We start from the raw sequence: 24,288 nt of genomic DNA, 5'->3' as shown, positions 1-24,288 counted from the left end.
GCAGTGTGGGGCGGGGGCGGGACGCCGCCCCGCCGCGGGTCGGGCCCTGTGTCAGCAGCCGAGCGGGCGCTCGGGCGGGACATGGCAGGCTGTGTGGCCCGACGGGCTCTGGCCGTGGGCAGCCGCTGGTGGTCTCGATCGCTAGCCACGGCCCGAGGGTCGAGGCCGCTGTGTGCGGTCGGTGGATCAGGGGCCCTTCCGCCGGTGGCCTCAGCGACGACGCGAAGGCATCTGTCGTCCCGGTGAGGGACGGAGCCAGGGGACCAGGGAGCCGGGCCCAGAATTTGGGGAGCATTTTCCTAGCCACTAAGGAGACCAGAAGGCCCGACTGTCTGTGGGCAGCCGAGTGTCAACAGAGAAAGGATTCCGAGCAGGGAGCCGACATGCGCTGCTTGGGACATGTGCCAGGAGCAGAGAAGGGAGCATGGCCGAGGGCCCTGGCGTGCAGGGCACTCTGAGGGAGAACGAGTAACGCTTCTTCAGCGAATCCTGCCTCCCTTGCTGGGGTCTGCAGCACCTTTAGTGGGCTGCCTTTTAATACAACTACAGGGATTTGACTTTGATCCCCAGTCCTTATTGGCTCATGGCTTCTCTCAAAAAGATGCTATTACGTGGGAAACAAGTAGATTTAAGTGTCTACCTTTGTGGGTACCTAGGTTTCCGTGTGACCTTGGGGAAACTTGATTTTGCCCACGTGACTTGGGAAAGAGGATTCGAGGCTTGGGAAAGGTGTAAACAAAGCCTTTTAGGGACCAGGCAGGACAGATCGAGTTGGGTATGAAGTCAACATTTCCAAAATAAAATCACAGTGCTTTGATGGGCCCACAGAAAAATTAGTCCTATTTAAAAAGATGGAACTAACCCGATAGTAGCTGAGGGAGGTATTTGCTATATTTAAGACTTAAATAATTCTGGGGGGGAGGGGCACTATGTCGAGAGACTGCAGTAGTAAGTGTGCTGTATGTTGTACCTTGGGCAATCTAGAGATGTTAAGTCCTGAGGTCAGCGGAAAGACGGTTACAGTTTAGAGGGTAGATGGATGTATAGAATTGGGACAGTCATGCTGTGTACCCAGATTGCCCCAGAACTTGTGATCCTCCAGCCTCAGCCTCAAGAGCCCTGAGATTACAGACGTGGGGAACCATATTCATTCAGAACAATTTTTCAGAGTAGCGAATGACAGGTTTATTGAGTGCACTGCAAGGAGGAGTGGGTAAGAGCAGAAAGAGAACGGCTTGCCTCGGAACAACCGCTTTGTGAGCACTTCTTACGCACCAGGCATTGCTCTCGGAACAAATAGTCTCTCATGGACTCAAGGCGAGGACACCAGTGACTGAAGTGCAGAACTGGAAGGACAGTTAAAATGCTGTGGGAGGCGGGGTGGGGTGGGTGAAGATGTACATTTAAACAGGGTGTGCAGGCATGACCTTGGGCATGCTAAGTTTAGGCAGGAGAAAGTCAATTTGGAGTAGTTAGATCTGACACTGGGAGACGCCGATGGCTGAGTCTTAGAGGAGAAAAGGCAGCATTCTTGGCCTTCTCTGCTATCATTGCCCTGGCCCCTCCGAATGCCGGCACGCTGGCTCCTCAGTATGCAAGGGTTTTTTATTTGTTTTGTTTCTCCTGATGGGGAAGGACTGTTACTTTCTTAGCATTTCATTTGCTTATTCTTTTCCTTACCAACCAGAAACCGTGCAGAGGGCAAGGTGTTGGAGACAGTTGGTGTGTTTGAGGTGCCAAAACAGAACGGAAAATATGAGACTGGGCAGGTAGGTATGTGCTGGGTCAGCTCTCGTTTTCATGGACTATTCTGTTTCGAAATTGAGCTATATTTGGCCACAGTACTGAATCTCAGTGCTATTTTTTTCTTTTCATTCCAAATCCCCTTCCCCATAATGCTAGAGACAGATGCTGTATCGCTGAGCTGAACCCTCAAGCTTCTATCTGTCTTCATGTTTGGTGGTAGACCAAGTTCATAAGTCTTGGTTTTGTTTTGAGGCAGGGTCTTCTATATAGTTTCGTTTAGCCTTGAATTCATTCTATAATCCTGGCTGACCTTGAATTTGTAATCTTATTTCCTTAATTTACAGAATTCTGAGGTTATAGATGTATGAAAGCATGCTCAGCTCAGAATCACAAATTTAAAAAAAAGTTTACGTTGACTTAATGTGCGTGAGAGAGAGCGAGCACTTGCCCATGCCTGGAGATCCAAGGACAGCTTGTGGAGAGTGGTTCTTTCCTCCCACCATTTGGGGCTCTGATCAGACTCAGGTCATTAGGTTTGGTGGCAATTGTCTTTACCCAGTGAACCATCTAACTGACCCAAAGATCTTTCACGTTTGTTTATGTAGTGTGTCCGGGTGTTGGTGCATGTGCACACCTTGTGTGCATTAGAATCACAAGCTTTTTAAAGAGGAGGTGTCTGGAGATAGGTACACAGTAGCATCTCATCCCATTGCTCCAGAAGCAGGGCAGAAAGAACGCTTCAATTTTGATGTCAGCAAGAGTCCAGTAATATGGCGCAGTGGTAAAGGCACTTGCTGAGGAAGCCTGGAAGTAAAAATGGCGGAGAGAACTGATTCCACAAAGTCATCCTTTGCCTCCACACACCATGGCACTTGTACATTTACACCTTCCCAAAGTAATAATAACAACTCTTATTTAAAAAGATCCTTGTTAAAAATATAATCAGGGGCCTGGAGAGATGGCCCAGCAGTTAAAAGCACCGGCTGTTTTTCCAGAGGACCTGGGTTCAATTCCCGGCATCCACATGGCAGCTTACAACTGTCTATAATACCAATTCCAGGGTATCTGACACTCTCATACAGATATACATGAGGCAAAACACCAATGCATAAATAAAAAAATATTAAAAATAAAATACAAATCAGGCTAGGGATGTTGTTTAGTTTAGAGTGCCTGGCTGGCTTGAAGCCTTGGTTTCTTCTCCTACAGCACAGACTGAATGTGGTGGCCTACTCCTGTGAGCCTAACACTTGGGATGCGGAGGTGGGAGGATGAGGACTTTGAGGTCATTCTTAGCTACCTAGCAAGATTGAGGCCAGACTGGCATACAAAAATTCAAAACCCTCTGAAGCAAAAGGCCATTGTAAGTACTGGAAGCTATTTATTTATCTGTATGCCTAAAACTGACCAGGTGTTAAGCTTTAGTGTTCTTTCTGTCCTGGAGTTCACAGCTCCAGGACAATGATAGAGATCCAGTCAGTAGGGGCTGGAGAGTTAGTCTAGTGGGTAAGAGTGCTTACTGTTTTTCCAGAGGACCTGCCTACAGTTCCTGCTCCAGGGGATTCAATGTCTGACTTCTTTGGGTCCCTGCACTCACATGCATGTACCCACATACTGATACATACACACAATTAAAAGTAAAATAAATCTTTAAAAAAGACAAAGAAATAGAGCCAGTGACTATATACTGGACTAAGAGGAGGGTCAAGGAAAGTTCCCTAAAGGCCAAAGGTGAGTGGGGTCACCCAGTGATGAGGCATGAGCATATTGCAATTTAGGTTAAGTGCAGAGTTTGCGGGGAAAGCTGGCAAGATTGTGCTACAGTTGCCTGCACCCATACTACTTCATGGTCAGGTCCCACCTGGATGGATTTGCTGGACTACAGGCTCAGTGAGCTCTCTTTTTCCTTCCAGCTGTTCCTTCATAGCGTTTTTGGCTACCGAGGGGTTGTCCTGTTTCCCTGGCAGGCCAGACTGTATGACCGGGATGTGGCTTCTGCAGCTCCAGAAAAGTAAGTTTCCCTGTCATGTCTTTTTTTTTTTTTTTTTTTTTTTTTGAGACAGGGTTTCTCTGTGGTTTTGGAGCCTGTCCTGGAACGACCTCTGTAGACCAGGCTGGTCTCGAACTCACAGAGATCCACCTGCCTCTGCCTCCTGAGAGCTGGAATTAAAAGTGTGCACTACCATGCCTGGTTGGGATTGTTGTTTTTGTTTTTTAAAACAGGGTTTTTCTGTGTATGCCTGGCTATCCTGGAGAGACCCTGTTTCAAAAAGCAAACAAAATAAATAACTCCAGAGTATTTTTCTGGCACTCATAACCATGGATAAAAAAGTGCCTAATACTAATTATGTAGGGTCTCTTTCGGCCTCCCAAAATGGGCTCCTACTGCTCTTTTTTTATTACTTATTTGTTTATTTTTTGGTTTTTGAGACAGGGTTGCTCTGTGTAGCTCTGGCTGTCCTGGAACTTTCTGTGTAGAACAGGCTGGCCTTGAATTCACAGAGATCAGCCTGCTTCTGCCTTCCAAGTACTTTAAAGGTGTGTGCCACCACTGCTCAGCAAGATTTTATTTTTATATAATGTATATGAGTGTTCTGCCTATGTGCATGTCTGTGCACCACATGTATGCAGTACTCCTGGAGGCCAAAAGAGGGTGTAGGATACATTAAAAAAAGAAGGAAGTGCCACTGAATGGTGCTAGAGCACCCTGGGGTGGGAGAAGCACAGGGTCCTTGTGCCCTTGGGGACTCAGGTAGCAATTGGATTCTTTTGTAATGACCCTCTTGTGCTCGGAGAATGGTAACTGCATGGCCCAGTGGGGTCCATTGTTTGCTCTCACTGGGGAGAGGCTAGCTGGAGGTGGTGTTGAACAGGTGCTAACCTGACCTGTGCCAAGGCCCTTTCCGGTCATGAACCAGTCCATTTAGGAGAGGAGGTGGTTAGCTGAGCCAGGTACACCACTTCTCTGTGGTGATATGGGCTTCTTCTACCCCACAGAGCAGAGAACCCTGCTGGCCATGGCTCTAAGGAGGTAAAAGGCAAGACGCACACTTACTATCAGGTGCTGATTGACGCCCGCGACTGCCCACACATAGTAAGTCAGCAAGTGCCTGGGCCTGGGGTCCTCTCCATGGGAGACATTTTCACTCAATTAGGGACAAAGAGGGCTCAGACAGAGCTCAGATCAGCTCTGGGCCTCAAGGCCACAAAGCTGGGTAGTGGCCAAGAAACCTTTGCATCACCTTCTGCTTTAGTCTCAGAGATCTCAGACAGAAGCTGTGACCTTCTTGGCTAACCACGATGACAGCCGGGCCCTCTATGCCATCCCAGGTGAGGAGTTATCATGCAAATGGTGCCTGAGGAGCGGGGGTCTGGTGTGTCCCAGGGAGCAGGATCTGATGTCCTGTCATCTGCAGGGAGGGATCATGGTACCGAGAGCTGTGGTGCCAGCTTGGGCAAGGCCAGAAGTATTTCCTCTCTGTCTCATTCCTCCACTCTGAGTCTTACCAACTCTGCCTTTCTGTGCCAGGCTTGGACTATGTCAGCCATGAAGACATCCTCCCCTATACCTCCACGGATCAGGTTCCCATCCAACATGAGCTCTTTGAAAGATTTCTTCTCTATGACCAGACAAAAGGTAATTGCTTAGGAAGGAAGTCAGGAAGCAGAGTATCAGAAATAACTGGCAGCTAGATCTAGTCCCATATCCCTTCTCAATTTCTCCTCTCCTCTCCTCTGTGCTTGGTGGCTACTGTTTCCTTACACCAGTAGAAACAGGCTGGTGATGAGAAGCAGTTCACAATTGCTAGGTAATAGCAACTAGAGGTGTGAAAACCAGGGCCCATGGCATCACGCCCCTCAGGACATAATCTCAGTAGCAGCTCTGCACCTTCTTCCTGTCTTTTTTTTTTTTTTTTTTGAGGTAGGGTTTCTCTGTCGCTTTGAAGCCTGTCCTGGAACTAGCTCTTGTAGTCCAGGTTGGCCTCGAATTTACAGAGATCTGCCTGCCTCTGCCTCCCAAGTGCTGGGATTATTAGCACCATGCACTAACCAACTGAGCTAACCAGCCAGACCCAAGTGTTGGGATTAAAGGTGTGCACCAACACCACCCGGTCCTTCTTCCAGTCTTGCTTTTGCTGTATGTGTTGTCTCGTTCCTTTGGGCGTAACTGGGAAGGGGTTTCTGGGAGACAGTCGGAGAGCGAGTGCTGTGCCTAGGACTCTGGTCTGCACTAACCTGTTGTCTCTTCTAGCACCCCCTTTTGTGGCTCGAGAAACACTACGGGCCTGGCAAGAGAAGAATCACCCCTGGCTAGAGCTCTCTGATGTGCACCGGGAAACAACCGAGAACATCCGCGTCACCGTCATCCCTTTCTATATGGGCATGAGGGTATGTGCTAGCCTGGGCTTCTTCCTGCCAGGCTAGGCCCCAGCCTCTGTGTGATTCCCTGATGTGCCTGTTGGGGTGGGGGTGGGAGTGTATCTGACCCCAAACCCTGCTCGTGGTTCTGCTGTCAAGTGCTCATGTGTGCCGTGTGGTTGAGTAACTTCTTGATAATGGCCAACACCATGACTTAGAGCAGAAAACCCATAGACCAGGAAGTAGTCCTCCAAGTCAGCTCCTCATTCTCCCTTCTGGTAGAGGGACTCTTTCTTTTTTTTTTTTTTTTTATTTATTTATTATGTATACAATATTCTGTCTGTATGTATGTCTGCAGGCCAGAAGAGGGCACCAGACCCCATTACAGATGGTTGTGAGCCACCATGTGGTTGCTGGGAATTGAACTCAGGACCTTTGGAACAGCAGGCAATGCTCTTAACCTCTGAGCCATCTCTCCAGCCCCGAGGGACTCTTTCTTGTGAAAAATATCTATACATATACTTGCCTAAACCAGTGTGGGCTGATTATCACATTTTGTGTTTAGTAGCCAAATATTTATTGATCCATGTCTTGCCTCATTCCAAGCTAGGCCTGCAGATACAAGTATACAGAAAACTTCTGTCTATTAGGACTCAGGCATAGGAATGTCAGCATCCGTCAAAGAATGGCCATAAGAGGGCTGGAAGGAGGATGACAGGAGCTCAGGTGGCAATGATGGGGTCAGGGTTGTCAGGGAGGCTGGTGAGAACAGAGCCCTGTAATGGATTTCTTTTGGCATCCAATCTGTTGGTTTTGACAGGATTGGAGAGGGGGCAGAGCAGGAAGGATGCGGGAGGCTGTTGACCATAGTTCTATCACATTCGCCATTGGCTCCCAGACATTCTCAGCTTGATCAGTCTTTGCCGCCTTCCAGGGATACTTCATTTGAGATGTGTTGATTGGACAGACTTAGTCTCATCCTCAACCCTTTTCCCCTCCAGGAAGCCCAGAATTCCCACGTCTATTGGGTGAGTGTCTCCCTTGGCAAGAGCTCAGGAAGGGCCTGGGGGAGGTGTGGAGGCACAGTGTTTGCCTCTTGGCCAGGGTGGATGTAAAAGTAGGCGTCAGCTTTTGTTGCTTTTTACTCTCTGTGGAATCTGGATGGGCTAAGGGTTACCATTTGCCTCACAGTGGCGCTACTGTATACGCTTGGAGAACTTGGACAGTGATGTGGTACAGCTTCGGGAGCGGCACTGGCGGATATTCAGTCTCTCGGGCACCTTGGAGACAGTTCGAGGACGAGGGGTCGTGGGCAGGGTGAGCATCATTGGGCCACTATGGCCTAGCTGCTAGTCCTGTTAGCAGCCCTGGAAACTTCGGGTATGTTTTCTTCCTCTCTGATTATGGACAGAGTGACACCCTGGGTTCTCTGTGGTTAAAAGTCTTACAACAGCCCTGTGGGGTAGCTTGTCTGTAACCTGTTTCACAGACGAAGAGTGAGACTTAGAAGCTAATTAATAAGGGACATGGGATGTAGCTCAGTTAGAGTGCCTGCCTGGCACTACCAGTACTGCATTAACTGAGCATGGCTTTATGTGCCTATAATCTTAGCACTTGGGGAGTTTAAGGTCATCGTTGACTACCTGGGATACATGAATCCCTGTCTTGAAACACATACCTCTGGAAACCTGGTCTTTCACAAGAGTTCTTTAACTGCTGGGCTCTCTTTCTGGCCCCAAAGCTCATGGACTTACTCTTGAGCAGCATGTCTTATTAGTCTTCCCACCATACTCCAATGCCTGAGGTAAACTGAGGGCTTTGTGCATGTTAGGCCAACACTCTAGCTACATCATACCCAGGTGGCATGTCTTTTAAAGCCCTGAATTTGTGGGAAATAGAGTCAGAAGGATCAGGATTTAAGGCTATATTTGGGCTACATAGAAAGTTTGAGGTCAGCCTGGATTATATGAGACCCTGTTGGGGAAAAAAAAAAAAAAAGGTCTGATAAGATGGCTCAGTGCTTGCTGCCAAGCCTGCTGATCTGAGTTTGATCCCTGGAACTCACAAAGTGGAAGGTGTGCACTGACTCCTTCAAGTTACCTTCTGACTTCCACACATAAGGCAAGTTGCACACACACACACACACACACACACAATATTAATCCCCCCTCCCCTAACAAAATCACTCTGATTTGGGGACATGTACCACCTGTGTTGTGTCTCTTTTTGTATTCATCTATCTAGTGTTTCTTAAAGAGATTTGATTTTGCCGGGCGGTGGTGGCGCACGCCTTTAATCCCAGCACTCGGGAGGCAGAGGCAGGTGGATCTCTGTGAGTTCGAGACCAGCCTGGTCTACAAGAGCTAGTTCCAGGACAGGCTCCAAAGCCACAGAGAAACCCTGTCTCGAAAAACCAAAAAAAAAAAAAAAAGAGAGATTTGATTTTATGTTTCCTGCCTATCCTACCCTGTCTCTTGAGAGATTAAGTCACAAAAGGTACTAGTGTCATCCAGCACCACTTAGAAGACACTTGGGAAAGTGGGGTGAGAAATCAGTAGGGTTTGGACTGGGTATGTGGCGCACACTTATAATCCAGTACCTGGGATTTGAGGCGGTATTATTGTGGGTTTGAGGCCAAGTTGGGCTGTATGGTATGTCTTTAAAAATCAAAAAAAAAAAAATTCTAAGTAGGGCTTGCCTTCAAATTCCAGCCATATACTCATATACTATATAACTTTGGGGCATTTTTTTTCTTTCCCTCCCCCCCCCCTTCTTTCTTTTCAAATTTTGGAGACAGAATTTCTCTCTCTTTTTTTTTTTTTTTTTTTGGTTTTTCGAGACAGGGTTTCTCTGTGGCTTTGGAGCCTGTCCTGGAACTAGCTCTGTAGGTCTAGAACTCACAGAGATCCGTCTGCCTCTGCCTCCCGAGTGCTGGGATTAAAGGTGTGCACCCCCATCGCCCGGCCCAGAGTTTCTCTTTGTAATAGTCCTGGCTGTACTGGAACTCACCTTGTAGACCAGGCTGGCCTCACACTCTGCCTTCCTCTGCCTTTCTAGTGCTGGGATCAAAAGTGTGTGCCATCATGCCTAGCTTGGGCAAATATGTAACCCAAACCCAAATCTGTTTCTTGCTGCTAACATAGGGATCACACATAGTACTTAATAGTCACCAAGAGAATAAAATCTGCAGGCACAGGCCTGCTGTTGTGTCTGGCAGTTGTTCATGTGAGTGAATGCAGGGAGAGATGTAGTTAGAGAGAGTCTGCTTAGCATCCTTCCCTCAGTGTCCCCAGTTTGTTTTTCCTAGAGATAGAATAAGAGGCTCAGGCCACTGCCCTTAATGTAGGAGGAAGTACTGAAAGATGGTCATTGTATGAGTGTCTGCTGTTGTGGTTGCTTGGGTGGAAGGAGGCATCCAGTCAGTATTTGGCAACCCCAGAGTGGAGGGAATGTGTTTCTGGGGCTTGGTCTGACCAATTTCACCTGAATTCTTATAGGAACCAGTGTTATCCAAGGAGCAGCCTGCATTCCAGTATAGCAGCCATGTCTCCCTGCAAGCTTCCAGTGGGCACATGTGGTGAGTGTATTCTCTAGAGTATATGTTGCTCAGCTTCACAGACAGCTGCCAGTTAAGAGACGTGAGAGCTGGAGCTGGGTGTGGTAGTTGTATACCTGTAATCACAGCACTTGGGAGAACCCTGAGCAAGCCGAGCTTGTGGTCAGTTCAGAGTGAGGTCCTGAGGTGGGCACAAATGGGTGTTACTCACTGCTGTCTGGGTTTTATGGCTATAAGTTCCTTACAATTTTTAGGTTAAGGAAATGGCTCCAAGACTTAGGACTGTACTGTAGTTGGGTTCCCCCCCTTAATCTCAAGTACAAGCGGGCTGCTCATATAGTACATATGCAAGTGACAGAATCTGAATAGCTGGGCTTTTGTGTGTGGCCACATGGGACTCTTGGATCTTTGGTTGTCCTGTCATGAGCTAGGCAGATGACAACCCCAATCTTTCTTATTCAGCTGTGGCTCTGGATCAGAGGACATGGGTGTACACGGATCAAGAGGGCTTTCATTTCAGCCCTTTCTCCCTCTAAAGCAGCTTCTCTAATCCTTAGGGGCACATTTCGTTTTGAGAGACCTGATGGCTCCCACTTTGATGTCCGGATCCCACCCTTCTCCTTGGAAAGCAATAAAGACGAGAAGACACCACCCTCAGGCCTTCACTGGTAGGCCAGCTGAGGTCCTTGAGTGCTCAGGTTGGGCCCTCAGAACAGCTCTTAACCCATAATTGCTGCAGAACTCTAAATCTCTCCCTATTAGGGCCAAGTGGGCCTCTTTTGGGATTGTTTTTGGAGGGAATTATAACTTTTCTTGGAAGACCCACATAAGACTCCTCCAAGGTTGGCCCCTGCCCAGGCCCTGCCTACACCATGTTCCAGCAAAACCGTCAGGGAACTATGTTCAGTTGTCACAGGTTGTCTGGAATGTGAGGTGTGGTCAATAAACCAGTGCTCACTTGGCCATGCTGGCCATTTTATCCCCAGGGTCTCAGGCTCCCTTGCTGGCCCTCTGGGAACTTTTGGTTGCTTTCAAGTCTCTTCTAGGGAGCCTCTGCTAGTGTGAATTCCTCAGAGGCTGGGCATCTCCTGGGGGCACTGGCTGACAGTGGGCTGTGCTGGACTAAGTTCTCAGTCTCTTCTTTACCCTCTGCCCAGTACAGAAGAGGCCAGGAGGCCAGCATTTAGGGTTCGAGTAGCCTGACTGTAAACACTGATTAGCCACCAGCACCTCTGGCTTCACAAGACCTGGAGAAGGGTGAGGCAAAACCAGTCAGGTTTCTTGGAGCTGTGGGCTTCTGAGCATTGAGCAAAAGTCTGTCAGGCATCCAGACCACAAGTGCAGGAATTCAGCCAAGAAGCAGCTTAAGTTATGGACAGTGACCAAGCCAAGCTGCTTTCCAAGCTTCTGTCAGATCAACGGGAGGCAGAACTGGGCTGCACTTTGCAGCAGTTCTCAGGATTCCTTCACCCCTGTAGTCACTGTTAGAGGTCCTTTCATTCTTGCATTAAATCTCAGTTCCAGTCCTTGTGAGTGTTGTTCTTACTCTCCCACCAGGGGGAGTGTGGGTTTGTGGGACAAAGGAGCGGTGAGTTTTGTGACCTCCCTAGAATACAAGGTCATGGAGGGAACGGTTACTAGAACTGAGCCTACAGCTGTGAGCTGGCCAGGCTCTACTCACTGGAAACATGACTCAGCACCATAGCAGTGTAACACAATTTTATTAGAAGTTAGTGTTTACCTCTATCACTTAGGGTAAGCAATCAAGGATTGCAGGTATGCAGTAAAAGACACATTCTCTCGTGGAACCTGTGCTACTCTTCAGGCAGACCAGCCACACCCACCCCAGTTCAGCAAAGCCAGTAGCTACTTGGTGTTTGTTAACAGCTCCCAGTTTGACCTTCATCCGTACTTTGTATTTACTACCCCTGGGCTGCTTGCATCGAAAAACTCATCCTGCCAAGAGCTATTGTAGGACTAGGAGTGGGAAATCCCACAAAGTCCAAGCAAAGAAGATCAATCACTTTGGTGTTAGTGTTTTCTTTAAACCAAGATATTTTCAGTAAAAGATGAATGCCTAGCCCTGGACTCTTATTACTGTTCTTCCTTAGGCCCAAGGACTAGACACCACTGAACACCTGAGGATATGGATCTCAAAGCACCAAGTAGAGGCTAAAGGGGATGTGGAGGTCAAGGAACAAACTAGAAATATGCAGCAGGGAGCCGGGAATCTGAACGTTCAAGGGCTTCTTGGGGACAGCTGAGAAAATAGATCAGTGGCCTCATGCTACAACATTCCAAAGTCTGTGGGAAAGCCTCAAAGCCAAAGCCTAAATTTGGCCAAAAAAAAAAAAAAAAAAAGGATTGTCATCTTCCTTCCAGTGCAATCTGAAGGACCAGTAGCTGCTGGTCGCCAGGTGCCTGACCCAAACAGCTCAAATCTCTTTCTACAGTCAAGACACATCAAAGACCTGATTACCAAGTCACACTTCCCCTGCTCTATCATGTCAGGTCAGGGCCTTATGAGAGCCCAACCCTGGGCCTGGCATTTGCCCATAGGTGAGCTATGTGCAGCCATTTGGCAATTATAAGAGTGGTCAAGGGATGGAGTTGACAACCTGTGTTTCTTGTGAGCACTTTTGAGGGCCACACTTTGTCAGGCTTGCAAACAGCTCCCTCCAGTGACAACATTTCTCTGGAAAGAATCCAGTTAAGAGGGCCAAGACCAGCAAAGGGATGAAAACCAAAGCCCAGAGGAATAGTTCACATCCAGTCTAGACCTTGCTACCTCCATGGTCAGGTGACCCAAAAGAAATAAAGGCCTTTCAAAAGGCTTAAGTCACCCTGGTTACTAGAACCACCACCCAGAGCCATAACATAAACTGGGATATGACATTAGGAGCTGGGCATGACCAAACCTAGGCCAAATCTGTGGGCATTACTGGCAGCATGGGGCTCCAAGAGTTTGTGGTCTTTAGCTGATGGCTCCATAGCCTTCTGCTACAGCATATGCAAGTATGAGACCCAAACCAAACAATTGTGTTAGTCTGAGTCAGTGATGTGACCCCACAGGGGGTGAGGTATCTTTTCCCATAGGGTGCTATTAAAACCACAGCCTTAACTTGGGCATCTTTCCCCTCCTGGTATTCTTTGGGCTGGCCAGTCAGGTTGACAAAGCCAGAGCTAGTCAGTTTACTTTTTTCCTGAGACCGAGTCTTTCTTTGTAGCCCAGGCTAGCCTGGAACTTTAACTACATTGCACAGACTGCTCTCCAACTTATGATCCTCCTGCCTCAGCCTCTGAGTGCTGGCATCATAGCATCCGCCAGCACACCTGGCTATTAACTGCTTCTTTATCTCTTCCCTCAGAATCTGCAAGAGGGGATTTAGTATCGGAAAAAGCTCTGGGTCAAGGCAGAATATACTCCTGAATGACGATATACAAAGTGCTTTAAAGATGGGTCCTAGAAGCTGGGCGGTGGTGGCGCACACCTTTAATCCCAGCACTCAGGAGGCAGAGGCAGGCGGATCTCGTGGGTTCAAGGCCAGCCTGGTTTACAAGAGCTGGTTCCAGGACAGACTCCAAAGCTACAGAGAAAACCTGTCTCAAAAAAACAAAAGATAATAACAACAACAACAAAAAGGATGGGTCCTAGGGCCTTGAAAAAGTGTAGTGTAGTGTGTTTGTGTCCGCCTATGTGGGGTCCTGGCATCCTGCAGGGGTAACAAATGCTTAGTCCTAGGTTCTCCCTCACCAGACTAGAAACTAGTCATTTCCTAGGTGCTCTGTGTGAGTGTGGCAGTAGTGGGGATTGAACCCAGGGCCTCACTCATACGAGGTAAGTATTCTACCACTAAGCTATGCCCCTAGCCCTCTCTTTAAAACTTTATATTGAGGCAGGGTCTTGCTAAGTTATCTAGGCTAGCCTATAACTTGTTATGCTACCTCAGCCTCTCCATAGCTGGCATTATAGGCAAGGCCACCATGTTAACATCTAGATTTAAAAACAAAAAAATCAGGTGATACCTATGCTTAAAACCTTAGTAAAATGAAGGCTGCCTTTCTGTTCAAACTTGAATCCTGCAGCACCAGAAGCCTCCCTTCCTGTAGAACAGAGATGTTCCCACGTACCTCAGCTGAGGAACTGAAGGAGCTCTTCAGCAGAGGAAAGGGGCACTCGGCCGAAGGCCTAGGGAATGTTCTCAGCAGAAGGTGGAAGTCAGTGCCCTCGCCCTGGAGCAGAAGTAGCTCCCTGTCAGACAGGAAGTGGGGTGGCATCTAGAAGTGATGGGGGAGGAGGACCAGGTAAGACAATGTGGCCTTTCCTCTGCCAGGCTCCCTGACCTACCAAGCAGGGCCTGGCACTGCTACATGCTAGAACAGGCTCCCAGCTAGCAGGAGCAGCATAGGTGGCCAATGGGGTGTGTTCCACAGGACAGCAGACGTGGCTTCATGCTCTGACTTCCTAAGAGTCTCATTAGTCTCGATGAGTAGACTGGTGGCCAAGTTGCCGGTCATCATAAGTACTATAGCGCTTGACGTGAATGCGGCGTACACGGTCCCGCAGTTCAAAGGTATCTTCATCTTCGCTGGGGGAAGCCTGGCTGCGGCTCCGGCTTGTGGCCTCCAGCAAGGAATTGTCAGGGACTCGAGGGGTCTCATAGAGTAGGACGTTGAGTGTCTCCTCATAGATTCGGGCCTCTGGGAATTCCACCTAGGGAGAAGGAGACAAGATGGAGTCTTGCTCTTCCACGAAGCCTTGGAAGTCAGGCTGTCCTGTCTGTCACCCACCCACACAAATAAATGTAGGAATGAAGAAGGAGCTCTAATAAGCAGTTCTGTTGCTTTTCTGGCTCAGCAAGCCCATCCCTAGGACCAGTGTGGAGGGAAGAGATCAGGATCCCACAATCCTAGCAAACTTGTCACACTGAGCTGCTGTGCATTCCTCTCCAGCTGGGCCCGTCTAATAGCTGGGGTGTGAGGGTTAGAGGGGTACACGGAAGAAGGAAGAGACACCTAGTTAAAAGACAGGCACTGCCACCTCTGCTGTGACTCAGGCCCTGAATCCCGACTGACTCCACTGCACGTCACGTCGCCCTCATACACACCCATCGCCAGACTCCCACCTCACACACAGGCCTCAGCAGACCGCTCAGCCTCAGGCGATGAGGCAGTCGGGGCTAAGGTTCTTGGGTCTGGATGCTTGAGCCCTTCTTTTCCTTCACTTCCCAGATAATCTGCTTGGTATTCTACCCAGCAAAACCCAGCTGTTTCCAAGTCTATACTCCAGGGAGGACACCAGCTAGCCTTTGCAGAAAGGGAGGAGGAGCTGAGTCTATGTAAATCGTTCCTACCAAGTAATTCATACAGCTGAGTATAGTGGACCATACCTGTAACCCTGTAGTCCTAGGGGCTGTGGCAGGAGGAATGCCATGTGTTTGTGGCTAACTTAGGTTATGTAGCAAGCGCTGCCTGAGCTTCACTAACCCTGTTCCAAAAAGAAAAGGAAACATAAGGTGCCTTGTGTTCATCTGGCACTGTGATGCCATCCATGGGCTCAGGAGCCAGCTGACCGGGAACTCCCTGCTGGCCTGGCTGCTAGAGCAGGGCTGCGGTGGAAAGCCGCACCATGCTGCTGCTTCTGAGCTGTACCCTTCCCATGTACTGGCTACACTCAGACTCATCCCGTCTCTAAGCAGGAAAAACAGACTGATGTGGTTGAAATGGCTTCACAAAGTCGGTGGGACCAGAACTACAACTTAATGAGTTGTGACAGCTTCAAAGACCTGGTCCTTCCAGGACACCAGAAAGTTCCTTGCTGGTCAGTGGGTTTCTTTCTTAGAGCTGGTAACAGTTTCTGACCCTCCCCTTTGTTCTGGCCCTGTCCTACCTGGCAGCACCATACCATGTTTGGGAAAGTTGTTACTGTGGGAAGGGTGCATTGAGGCAAGAGCAGTTCTCCACCCTGGAGTCTGTGGGATCTGTCTCCTAGCAGAGGAAGGCCCATACCTTGGTCTGCTTCTTCTCTGTGGCATACACGATGGAGGTACAGCAAACCTCTGCCAGCTTGCGACCCTGACCATAGAAAGACCAGCAGCAAATTTCATCACCAATCACGTCCTTGATGAAGAGCACGCGGCCATTGAAGCGCAGAGACAGCTTGTCGAACAGTTCAATGTTTTTCAGTAGGTGATCATCAGAATTGCTGGAAAACCACAAGGGCCAGCAAGCCTGAAATGAGGTTCCAGCACGAGGGAGGGCTTTTGAACATTCTGAATTCTCCCCTCCCTCCCTCCCCTATCATGCTAAAATGAAGACATGGCAGAGGAACAGGGAGGCAGAGAGGAACCTGTAGGACTTGGGGCCTGTGAGGGAAAGAGAGGGGTGGAACTGGCTCTCAGTTACAGCAGAGAACACTGAGGCAAAGAAGTGATGACCCCTCCTGAAGCCTGGAAGAAAGGGTCCCTCACTGCTACTTGGTAGTCAGGGTCCTTTTGCTGTGGGAGTGATGCAGTGTCCACGGGGGACCAGGAGACTCTAGAGCTGAGCCTGGGTCTACCTAACCATGGCCTGTCATGTGGACATGGTCAGGAGCACAGGCTTCAGGAGGACTCAGCTCATGACTTCCTAGCAACCCTCTCTACCCACTAAGACAGTAGGGAAGGAAATCCCTGGCATGCTCCTGTTACGACACATTACAGGCGTGTTTCACGTTTTATCATCTACATCCCAACCAGGCCATGTAACAAATCCCAAATGTCTCTGTCCCGAGTTCCATCCTATGCCTGTTCATTGCCCTTAGGAAAGGTGGATTCAACCCAGCCCCAGGTTGTGTGTGTCAGGAATCTGTGAAATCCCTTGAGCCTATTGCCCAGAATCGGCAGCTCAGCCTTCTAGCTGCTTCTGCCACCCTCCCCATGCCTGCCATACCTGGTGTATGAGTACTTGTTATTGCTCCTGTTGTACAGCAGCTTCACCACAGGCTGTGAGGGAAGAGAGAGTAAGGGCGGGGCCAGGAGCCTGGTGTCCCCAGACCCAGGCCCACAGAGTGCCCAGTACCTTTGTGGAGGATTCGATGAGCCTGTCCTCCTCTCTCAGGGAGGTGATGATGGGGATGTTGCACACAGGCTGGTAGGAGTCTTTCTTGTCCTGGTGACACAGAGCAGAAAGCCGCCTTTAGGATCTTACGCTAGTGAGGCTCCTCCCCAGGCCTTCGGCCACTGCCACCCCCTGCCTGGTGAGGAGGTACCAGGCAGATGATGATGTTTTTGGTAATAGGTAACTGCTAGCAGGTAAGCAGATCCCCACTGCCAAGTCTCAAGCTTAGCTAGCTAAGCGAATGAACTAAAGGCACAGCCTGTTTGTGCTGCCAAGCAGTGTGCTGGGCCTGTTGTTCTGAGTTTGGACTCATCAACCTCATTCCCAACACAGCTTTCCAGGAGCCAAACCTAATGTCCCCAGAGAGACGATTCCCAACCTGCTAAGCCAACCACCTCTTCCCGTACCTGCAGGGCGGTCTGGCACATAGTCACTAGCCCTTGAATGAGGTAATATTTTGCTTCAGCCATCAATTCCTGGATTTCTTGCCGGTTTTGTGGGAGGGTAATGGTGTCATCTCGGAGGTAATTCAAGATGGTGCCAAAATGCTTTCCACATCTGTCTATGAGGATCCAGCCTAGGAATATGGAGGGATCCAAAAGGATTACTGTTAGCCTCCAGCTGTGTCCGATGTAGGAGAGGCCACTTGAGAGAGGCAGCAGGCAGCCAGGAAAGAAGCTCCATCAGAGTGCAGAGCCCAGGCCAGGGATACACGCAGACTCCAGGCCTCAGGTCTGTGCTGCTCTTTCCCATTCTGAGTCCAGGAACTCATGCACCCCTGAGAGTGGAGGACTGAATGTCTAGGCTTGGGGGTACTCAGGTCACCCTGGTAATATAGAATCCACCAGTCTCTGCTACTGTGTTTATGACAATCTTACTTATTTGGGTACATACACATATATCAGCCTTTTGTTTTTAGCCTTAGCTGTCCTGGAACTCACTTTATAGACCAGGCTGGCTTTGAACTCACAGACATCCACTTGCCTCTGCCTCCCAAGTGCCGGGATTTAAAGGTATGTTTGACCATGCCTGGCCCATGTGTCAGCTTTTGAAAGAGGGTCTTGCTAAAGTGTCTGGGTTAGCCTCAGATTTGAGATTGACTTGTCTCAACCTCCCGAGTGCTGGGATTACAAGCATGTGCCAGCATTCCTGGATTCTATTTGGGGGATAACTTTTTTTTTCTCCTTGAGACAAAGTTTCATGTAGCCTAGGCTGGCCTCAGACTTGATATGTAGTGGAGGCTGGCTTCAAATTTCTGATCTTCCTGTCCCCATCTCCAAGTGCTAGGGTTACAAATGTGTGCCACCACACCTAGCCTGAATATTAAATTTTAAGTACAGTCTTTTTTCCTCTGGATGATATATGAACATACAGCATTCTATGTACAATTTCAAGGAATTCTGAAGCTCTATTAAGACCTGTAAGAAGTGAAGAGGAAAAGATACAGATTCTAGATCTATGGAGCTTAAGCCCTGCCCTGATGTCATCTCAGGATGCCCCCCCACTTCCTTCCCTCCCTTGCCCAGCATGCCCGGATACCATGTCTCACCTTCTTTGTCGGTCAGCACCTCCATGCGCCCACTGAACATGGCCTTGAGCATAGTGTCGTGCCGGGTGAGGGCCCGCACTGTGGTGTAGTACAGGGAGCCACCCACATTGAGCTGCACGTACTTGTTGCCCAGCCCGCCTCCCTTGAAGCCACTTATCTTGGGCTTGGCCCCTGAGGCTGGGCACAGACAGGTGTCCCCTGACATCTCCCGCTGCAGGTAGATCACCACACGGCAGGAGGTAGGCTTGGAAGGCTCTGCCGTGGTGGAGGTGGTCACGAATGAGTGGCCCACAGAGGCCAGGACCTCATACTCTCAGTGCTGTAAGTAAGAGGCAAGAGAACACAGGAGTCAGCAGGGTAGAGCTCACAAGGGGACAGCAGGAGGAACTCTGACACAGTTTACTCTCTAGATAAGCCCATACATTCCCGAACAGAGGCCAAGTTCCTGGGTGTGCTGGTTAGTGTTGTCAAGTCGACACAAGCTAAAGTCATTTGGGAAGAGAACCTGAATTGAGAAAATGCCTTTAGCACATTGGCCGGGAGGCAAGCCTGTGGGGGCATTTTTTGATTAACAATTGATGAGGCGGGCAGTGCCATCCCTGGGCAGGTGGTCCTGGGTGGTATAAGAAAGCAGGCTGGCAAGCCAACAGCATTCTTCTAGGGGCTCTGCTTCAGTTCCCTTCACCAGTTCCTTTTCCAGCTTCCCTCAGTGAAGAACTGGGACCTGGGATCTGTAAGCAAAATATAAACTCTTTCCTCCCCGAGTTGCTTTTGGTTACAGCAACAGAAAGCAAACTAGGACATTGGGCAACAGCAGAGACCCCGTGCTGCTCTCAGTACTCTCTCACAGGTCTGGGAGCATAAACTCCTCCACGCTCAGCTCTGCTCTGGGTTGCCAGATGAACAGGTCACCCTGGGATCCACCATACTGACTCCAGAAAATGTTTTACCAATATTCCCAGGATTCCAGACTTCCAGACTAATCAACTGGGAATCTAGCCAGCCTAGGAGTTTCCCCAGAGTCAGAGGGACAGGATGCATTTCCTGTCTCAGGAGTAGCCCACTCCAGGACTCAGGTTAGCACCAGCTAAAGGAAGCCTGGATCTGGGAATAACACGAGTGTGGTTCTAAGGGGTTGGAGAGGGTCAGCCCTGGAGGCAGCCAGCCAGGGAGCTTGGCAGGCGCTACCTGAGTTCCCACGGGGTTTCCTGACCTTCCCCTTTCTTGGCATTAGCCTTGCCCCAAGTTCCTGTAATTGTCACCATTTTTCAAGGCAGAACACAGGATGACTACTTTGTTGTTTTTTCCTGAGAGCCCTATCTCTCTTCTTTTCCTTTCCACCAAGAATGGGGAGAACAGATATGATGATGACCCTAAAAATGATCAAGGAATATGGAAAGAAAAACTAACAGTTCGGCGATCAGAGAAATGATTAAAGGAAAAGTTGGTTCATCTTCTGTTCTGTTCAGGCTTGCATTCTGCTTTTGTTGTTGTGACCTATATTCTAAATTCTAAACCCGTAGACTCTGAATTAAAAAAAAAAAAAAGAGTCCTAGATGGATATGGTGGCGCACGCCTTTAATCCCAGCACTCAGGAGGCAGAGGTAGGCGGATCTCTGTGAGCTTGAGACCAGCCTGGTCTACATGAGCTAGTTCCAGGACAGGCTCCAAAACCACAGAGAAACCTTGTCTCGAAAAAACCAAAACAAACAAACAAACAACCCAAAAAACTCAGCAGAGACAAGAGACTCTCTGAGTTCCAGACCAGCCAGATCTATGGAGGGAGTTTCAGGACAGCCAGGACTATAAAGAGACCTTATGTCAAAACAAACAACAACCAAAAAAACAACAAAACCCTCCAACAAACAAAATTACATCTTTACAGAACAGGACAGGTACAGACTTACTGTGGTTATCATTCCCAGTGTAACAACCAATTGTATACATATAGATACAACTACGTGCGTCACACTTCATGCATTTACATAGTACTAGGTATTTTAAATAATCCAGAGATGACAGAAGAAATTCAGGAGGATGTGCATAGATTATATGTAAATATAACAACAACTCTTAATGTAAGGGACTCGAGCATCCTCAGATTTGGTATTTGAGACAACTGTATTATAATGACAGCTTTTTGAAGCAGGGTCTCTCTATTATATACCCCTGATTGCTCTAGAACTCGATATGTAAACTAGGCTGACCTCAAACTCACCGAGATCCACCTGCCTCTGCCTCCCTAGTGCTAGGATTAAATGTGTGTGCCCACACCCCTGGCTATAATGTTCTGGCTTATCCAAACTATAGCTAACCAGGCCAAGGGTGGTGGCTCACACGTACAATCCAGTACTTGGAAGGCTGAGGCAGTCTGAACTACAGAGACCCAGTCTCAAGGGAAAAAAAGAAAGAGTAAATTGTAGCTTAATGTAGTACACTTTTCTAGCAGGTATTAGCTCTGGGTTTGATTCCCAGCAGCATATAAACTAAATATAGCCCTTGCCTGTAATCTAGATATAGGCCAATGGAGGCAGAAAGACCAGGAGTTTCTCAGCTAACTTGAGAGTTTGGGACCAGTCTGGGTTACAAGAGACTCTGCCTCAAAAACAAACAAAACCCCAAATATTATTATGTACTGTGAGGTACATTATTATGTACTGTGAGGTACAGAGGTATACACCTGTGATATCAGCAAGCACTCGGGATTTCAAGTCCAAGCCCTGTCTTGAATACAGAGCGAGACAGAAGCCGACCTGGGTCAAATAGTAGGATCTGCGTCTTTAAAAAACAAAAAGAAAGCTGGGCAGTGGTGGTGGTGCACGCCTTTAATCCCAGCACTCGGGAGGCAGAGGCAGGCAGATCTCTGAGTTCGAGGCCAGCCTGGTCTACAGAGTAAGTTCCAGGATAGCCAGAACTCTTACATAGAGAAACCCTGGCTCAAAAAAAAACCCCAACAAACAAACAAACAAACACAAAAAAAACCAAAAAACAAAAAACGAACCAACCAAACAAAAAAAACCCCAAACAAGAAACCAAAAAAGAATATAGCAATAATAATAAAAAAAAAAAACCACCACACACTGATAAGATAGTTCAGCAGCTGTTATGAGCACCAGCTGCTCTTCTCTTCCAGAGAACCTGGGTACAATTTCCAGGCCCACATAGCAACTCACAACCATCTCGTACACCAGTTCCAGGGGATCGGATGCCAAATTATGGCCTCTATGGGCACTGCACACATGGTATACAGATAGCATGCAGGCAAAACAGCCATACACATAAAGTTAAAAAAAATTTAAATAAACTAAAAAATGATATCCATTCACCAAAGAAAAAAGTATCATAGCTAAATTCACTGCATGCTTAGTATGTAGCAGAGAATATTCTAGGCATTGGGTATATATTTTATCTAATTTAATTCACTTCACAATAAAACTATTTGGTACCTGTTACTTGCTTCAGGTAGTTCAAGGAACACTACATCCCCAGCCCAACCAGACTTTACAAATAGTAATAAAGTTATCATTTACTATGCTCTTACTGTGTCAGGCACTAGAAATAGAAAAGAACAAAGATAGAAGAGGCCTGTCCTCGTGGAACTCGCACTATAGTAGAAGACAAGATGGGCATAATGGTGCATGCCTTTAATCCTAGTACTTAGAAGTTCCAGGGCTGCCAAGGCTACATAGAGAAACCATGTCTCAAACAAAAACAAAATACAAACCAGAAGACAGACTATAAACAAGGGAACAAAGAAGCCGATGACTGATGTAACTGAGAACACGAGAATGGCATGAGAATTATCAGGCTTGAGACCAAGGGAGGATGGCATTTCAGCTAAGGCCTGAAAGTATACTCTAGACAGCAAGTGCAAAGTTCCTATGGGAAGCGAGGTTTAGAGGCTGAAGGGATGGCTCAGTGGCAAGGACCCAGGTACAGTTCCCAGCACCCACATCAATAGGCTTACAGTAACCTGTAACTCCTGTTCCAGGGGACCTGACACCCTCTTCCGGCCTTTGCTGCCAGCTACATGCACATGCATACACTCAGGCACACACATGCACATTTAAATTTTTAAAAATGAAACAAGTTTTATGGAGCCGGAGAGATAGATCAGCAGTTAAGAGCACTGGCGGCCTCCCGGAATACCGACGTTCAATTCACAACACTCACACACTAGCTCACAGTGGTCTCTAACTCCAGTTCTAGAGGATCCGAAGCCCTCTTCTGGTCTTTGTGGGTACCAGTCGTAACACGCGGGCAAAGCTACCACACACACAAACTGCCGAAAAGGAACAAGTTTTAGGAACAGTAGTGACATCGTGGCTAAGGTTCAGCTAAAGAAGAAGGAGGAAGGCAGTCTGATGGAAAGCAGGGGAAAGCAAGTGCTACATGACCACAAAGAGCTGGGTTTTCTGTGAATTAAAATATGCTTTGGGAAGCGACTGGAAGGCTTTAAGCAGGGAAGTGGTATGTATGATCTGATTTATTTCTAGCTTCCAAGAACTACCTGATGCTGTGTAGGACTGCAAAGGTGCATGAGAGGGAAGGGGGAGATCAGAGGAAGTAGTGGTCCAGGCAAGAGATGATGAAGGCATGCACCACAGAAGCAAGGCTGGAGATATAAACAAAAATCCCAAAGTGGAATCGATCTCTTTAAATGCCAGAACACTCAGTGGATTCCTGTTACCCCTCATGCCTTCCAGGTGAAACCCAGGATGCTGTTCGTCAAACGAGAATGGCACACTGTTAAGTATTCAGCACACATCAGCTTGTTAGACTAAAACTGTTTGGGAAAAGATTCAGGTATGTCTCTGGATTGGGAGTGGGGCTGTCAGGGATGAGCTAGGGTGGTGCTGTGTGATGTAGCACATCCTTCTGGTGGCTTATCTGCTTTTCTGGTAGAATATGAATGAAATGAGCCCCAGAAGACTAACAATAAGTGACACCAGCATGCTAGAATGGTAAGCAATTGCCCTACCTCAAAGCAAAAATAACCCTTTAACAAGTTTTAGCAAGTTCCTCACATGCTTTGTGTTCAATCCCTATTTCCCCGGAATCAAAGGAAGCACATATATACACGCTCTACCAAATCAAAGAAACTCAATGACTAGGCTTGCCACCCGAAGAAATCAAATCCGGAGCTAATCTATTCTTTTCCCACAAAGCAGCCACTTTTGAGTCCTGGGTGACGTCAGATCAAATTCCACCAGACCAATGAGTTCCAAGAGTCCAGTGGCAGGTGACGCCCTAGAAAGAAATTTCAGCGAGGATGAAGTTTCCACCGATAGCCTCAGTGCTCTTCCCTCGGGACTTCGCTAGGGACCTACACGTGTCTCTACGGGAACCTCAAGGGGAGCAAAACAGAACAAAGGGCAAACGATTGCGGTAGTGCAGACTTGGGGTCCTAAAGGAAGGACACAATGGACAGAGAGAGGGTGGGAAGGCTGATTTTGGCTAGAAAGGTCAGAAATCTTGGGAGAGACGCTTAGGCTTTACCTAAAGGGTCCCCTGTGGAAATGAAGGGATAGCCCACCTCTCTCCTGGCAGTGCAGGGTGCTCTCCCGCCACACCCCTCCTCTTCTGAGAAACTGAGATTCGTGGTCCCAAGAGAGGACCTGAACTCCATCCCGCGCGCCGTCCTGTGCCTTTTGCCCAGGACCCGGCAGAGTCTGCTCTTTCCCGCTGCACCCACACGTCTGGTACTCACCGTCCGCGAGGACGCCCCTTCTCTCAGCCGAGTGGCGAGCGGACTCGGTGCCGCCTCTGGCCTGTGGCTGCCTGCAATCTCGGCTGTGAGCTCACATCCTGCGCCCGCCGACTCCGGAGCTACAACCCAGCCCTACAGCTCGGGAAACATACTACAAGGCCCAGCATGCACAGCGCGCGAGTAGGCGGTGGAGTCGGGAATCCCGCTGAGGTTTGGCTTTCTTCCGCTTCTGGGTATGAGAGCAAATCTACTTCCGCCGGCCTCCGGCGC

General features: G+C 48.5%; 2 protein-coding genes across 2 annotated transcripts; one reads left to right on the top strand and one right to left on the bottom strand.

Annotated features, from left to right (window-relative positions):
- Poldip2 (DNA polymerase delta interacting protein 2) lies at positions 1–11,187 on the top strand. Its single transcript, XM_075991467.1, has 11 exons — positions 1–242; positions 1,688–1,769; positions 3,660–3,757; positions 4,744–4,840; positions 5,001–5,076; positions 5,276–5,383; positions 5,999–6,135; positions 7,107–7,133; positions 7,297–7,422; positions 9,603–9,682; positions 10,219–11,187. The coding sequence occupies exons 1-11, from the start codon at positions 82–84 to the stop codon at positions 10,331–10,333; spliced, it is 1,107 nt and encodes a 368-aa protein (XP_075847582.1). The 5' UTR covers positions 1–81; the 3' UTR covers positions 10,334–11,187.
- A 176-nt stretch (positions 11,188–11,363) lies between these two features.
- On the bottom strand, positions 11,364–24,176 carry Tnfaip1 (TNF alpha induced protein 1). The gene is made up of 7 exons (XM_075991468.1): positions 24,019–24,176; positions 18,309–18,627; positions 17,167–17,336; positions 16,721–16,810; positions 16,592–16,644; positions 15,671–15,866; positions 11,364–14,375 (listed from the first exon to the last, which is right to left on the bottom strand). The coding sequence occupies exons 2-7, from the start codon at positions 18,511–18,513 to the stop codon at positions 14,139–14,141; spliced, it is 951 nt and encodes a 316-aa protein (XP_075847583.1). The 5' UTR covers positions 18,514–18,627; positions 24,019–24,176; the 3' UTR covers positions 11,364–14,138.
- Between the last annotated feature and the right edge of the window lie 112 nt (positions 24,177–24,288).

Source organism: Microtus pennsylvanicus, chromosome 11 (assembly GCF_037038515.1).
Source record: "Microtus pennsylvanicus isolate mMicPen1 chromosome 11, mMicPen1.hap1, whole genome shotgun sequence".
In the NCBI taxonomy this organism is placed as follows: domain Eukaryota; kingdom Metazoa; phylum Chordata; class Mammalia; order Rodentia; family Cricetidae; genus Microtus; species Microtus pennsylvanicus.
Note: the sequence above shows the minus strand (reverse complement) of the source record. Positions and strands in the feature narration are given on the sequence as shown.

Excerpts from the sequence above, each read along its gene's own strand:
- Poldip2 (XM_075991467.1), top strand. The coding sequence starts at position 82 with ATGGCAGGCTGTGTGGCCCGACGGGCTCTGGCCGTGGGCAGCCGCTGG. Across the intron at positions 1,770-3,659 it reads GAAAATATGAGACTGGGCAG|CTGTTCCTTCATAGCGTTTT; the intron begins GTAGGTATGTGC and ends TTTTCCTTCCAG. Across the intron at positions 7,134-7,296 it reads AGAATTCCCACGTCTATTGG|TGGCGCTACTGTATACGCTT; the intron begins GTGAGTGTCTCC and ends TTTGCCTCACAG.
- Tnfaip1 (XM_075991468.1), bottom strand. The coding sequence starts at position 18,513 with ATGTCAGGGGACACCTGTCTGTGCCCAGCCTCAGGGGCCAAGCCCAAG. Across the intron at positions 16,645-16,720 it reads TCATCGAATCCTCCACAAAG|CCTGTGGTGAAGCTGCTGTA; the intron begins GTACTGGGCACT and ends CTTCCCTCACAG. Across the intron at positions 14,376-15,670 it reads CAGAGAAGAAGCAGACCAAG|GTGGAATTCCCAGAGGCCCG; the intron begins GTATGGGCCTTC and ends CCTTCTCCCTAG.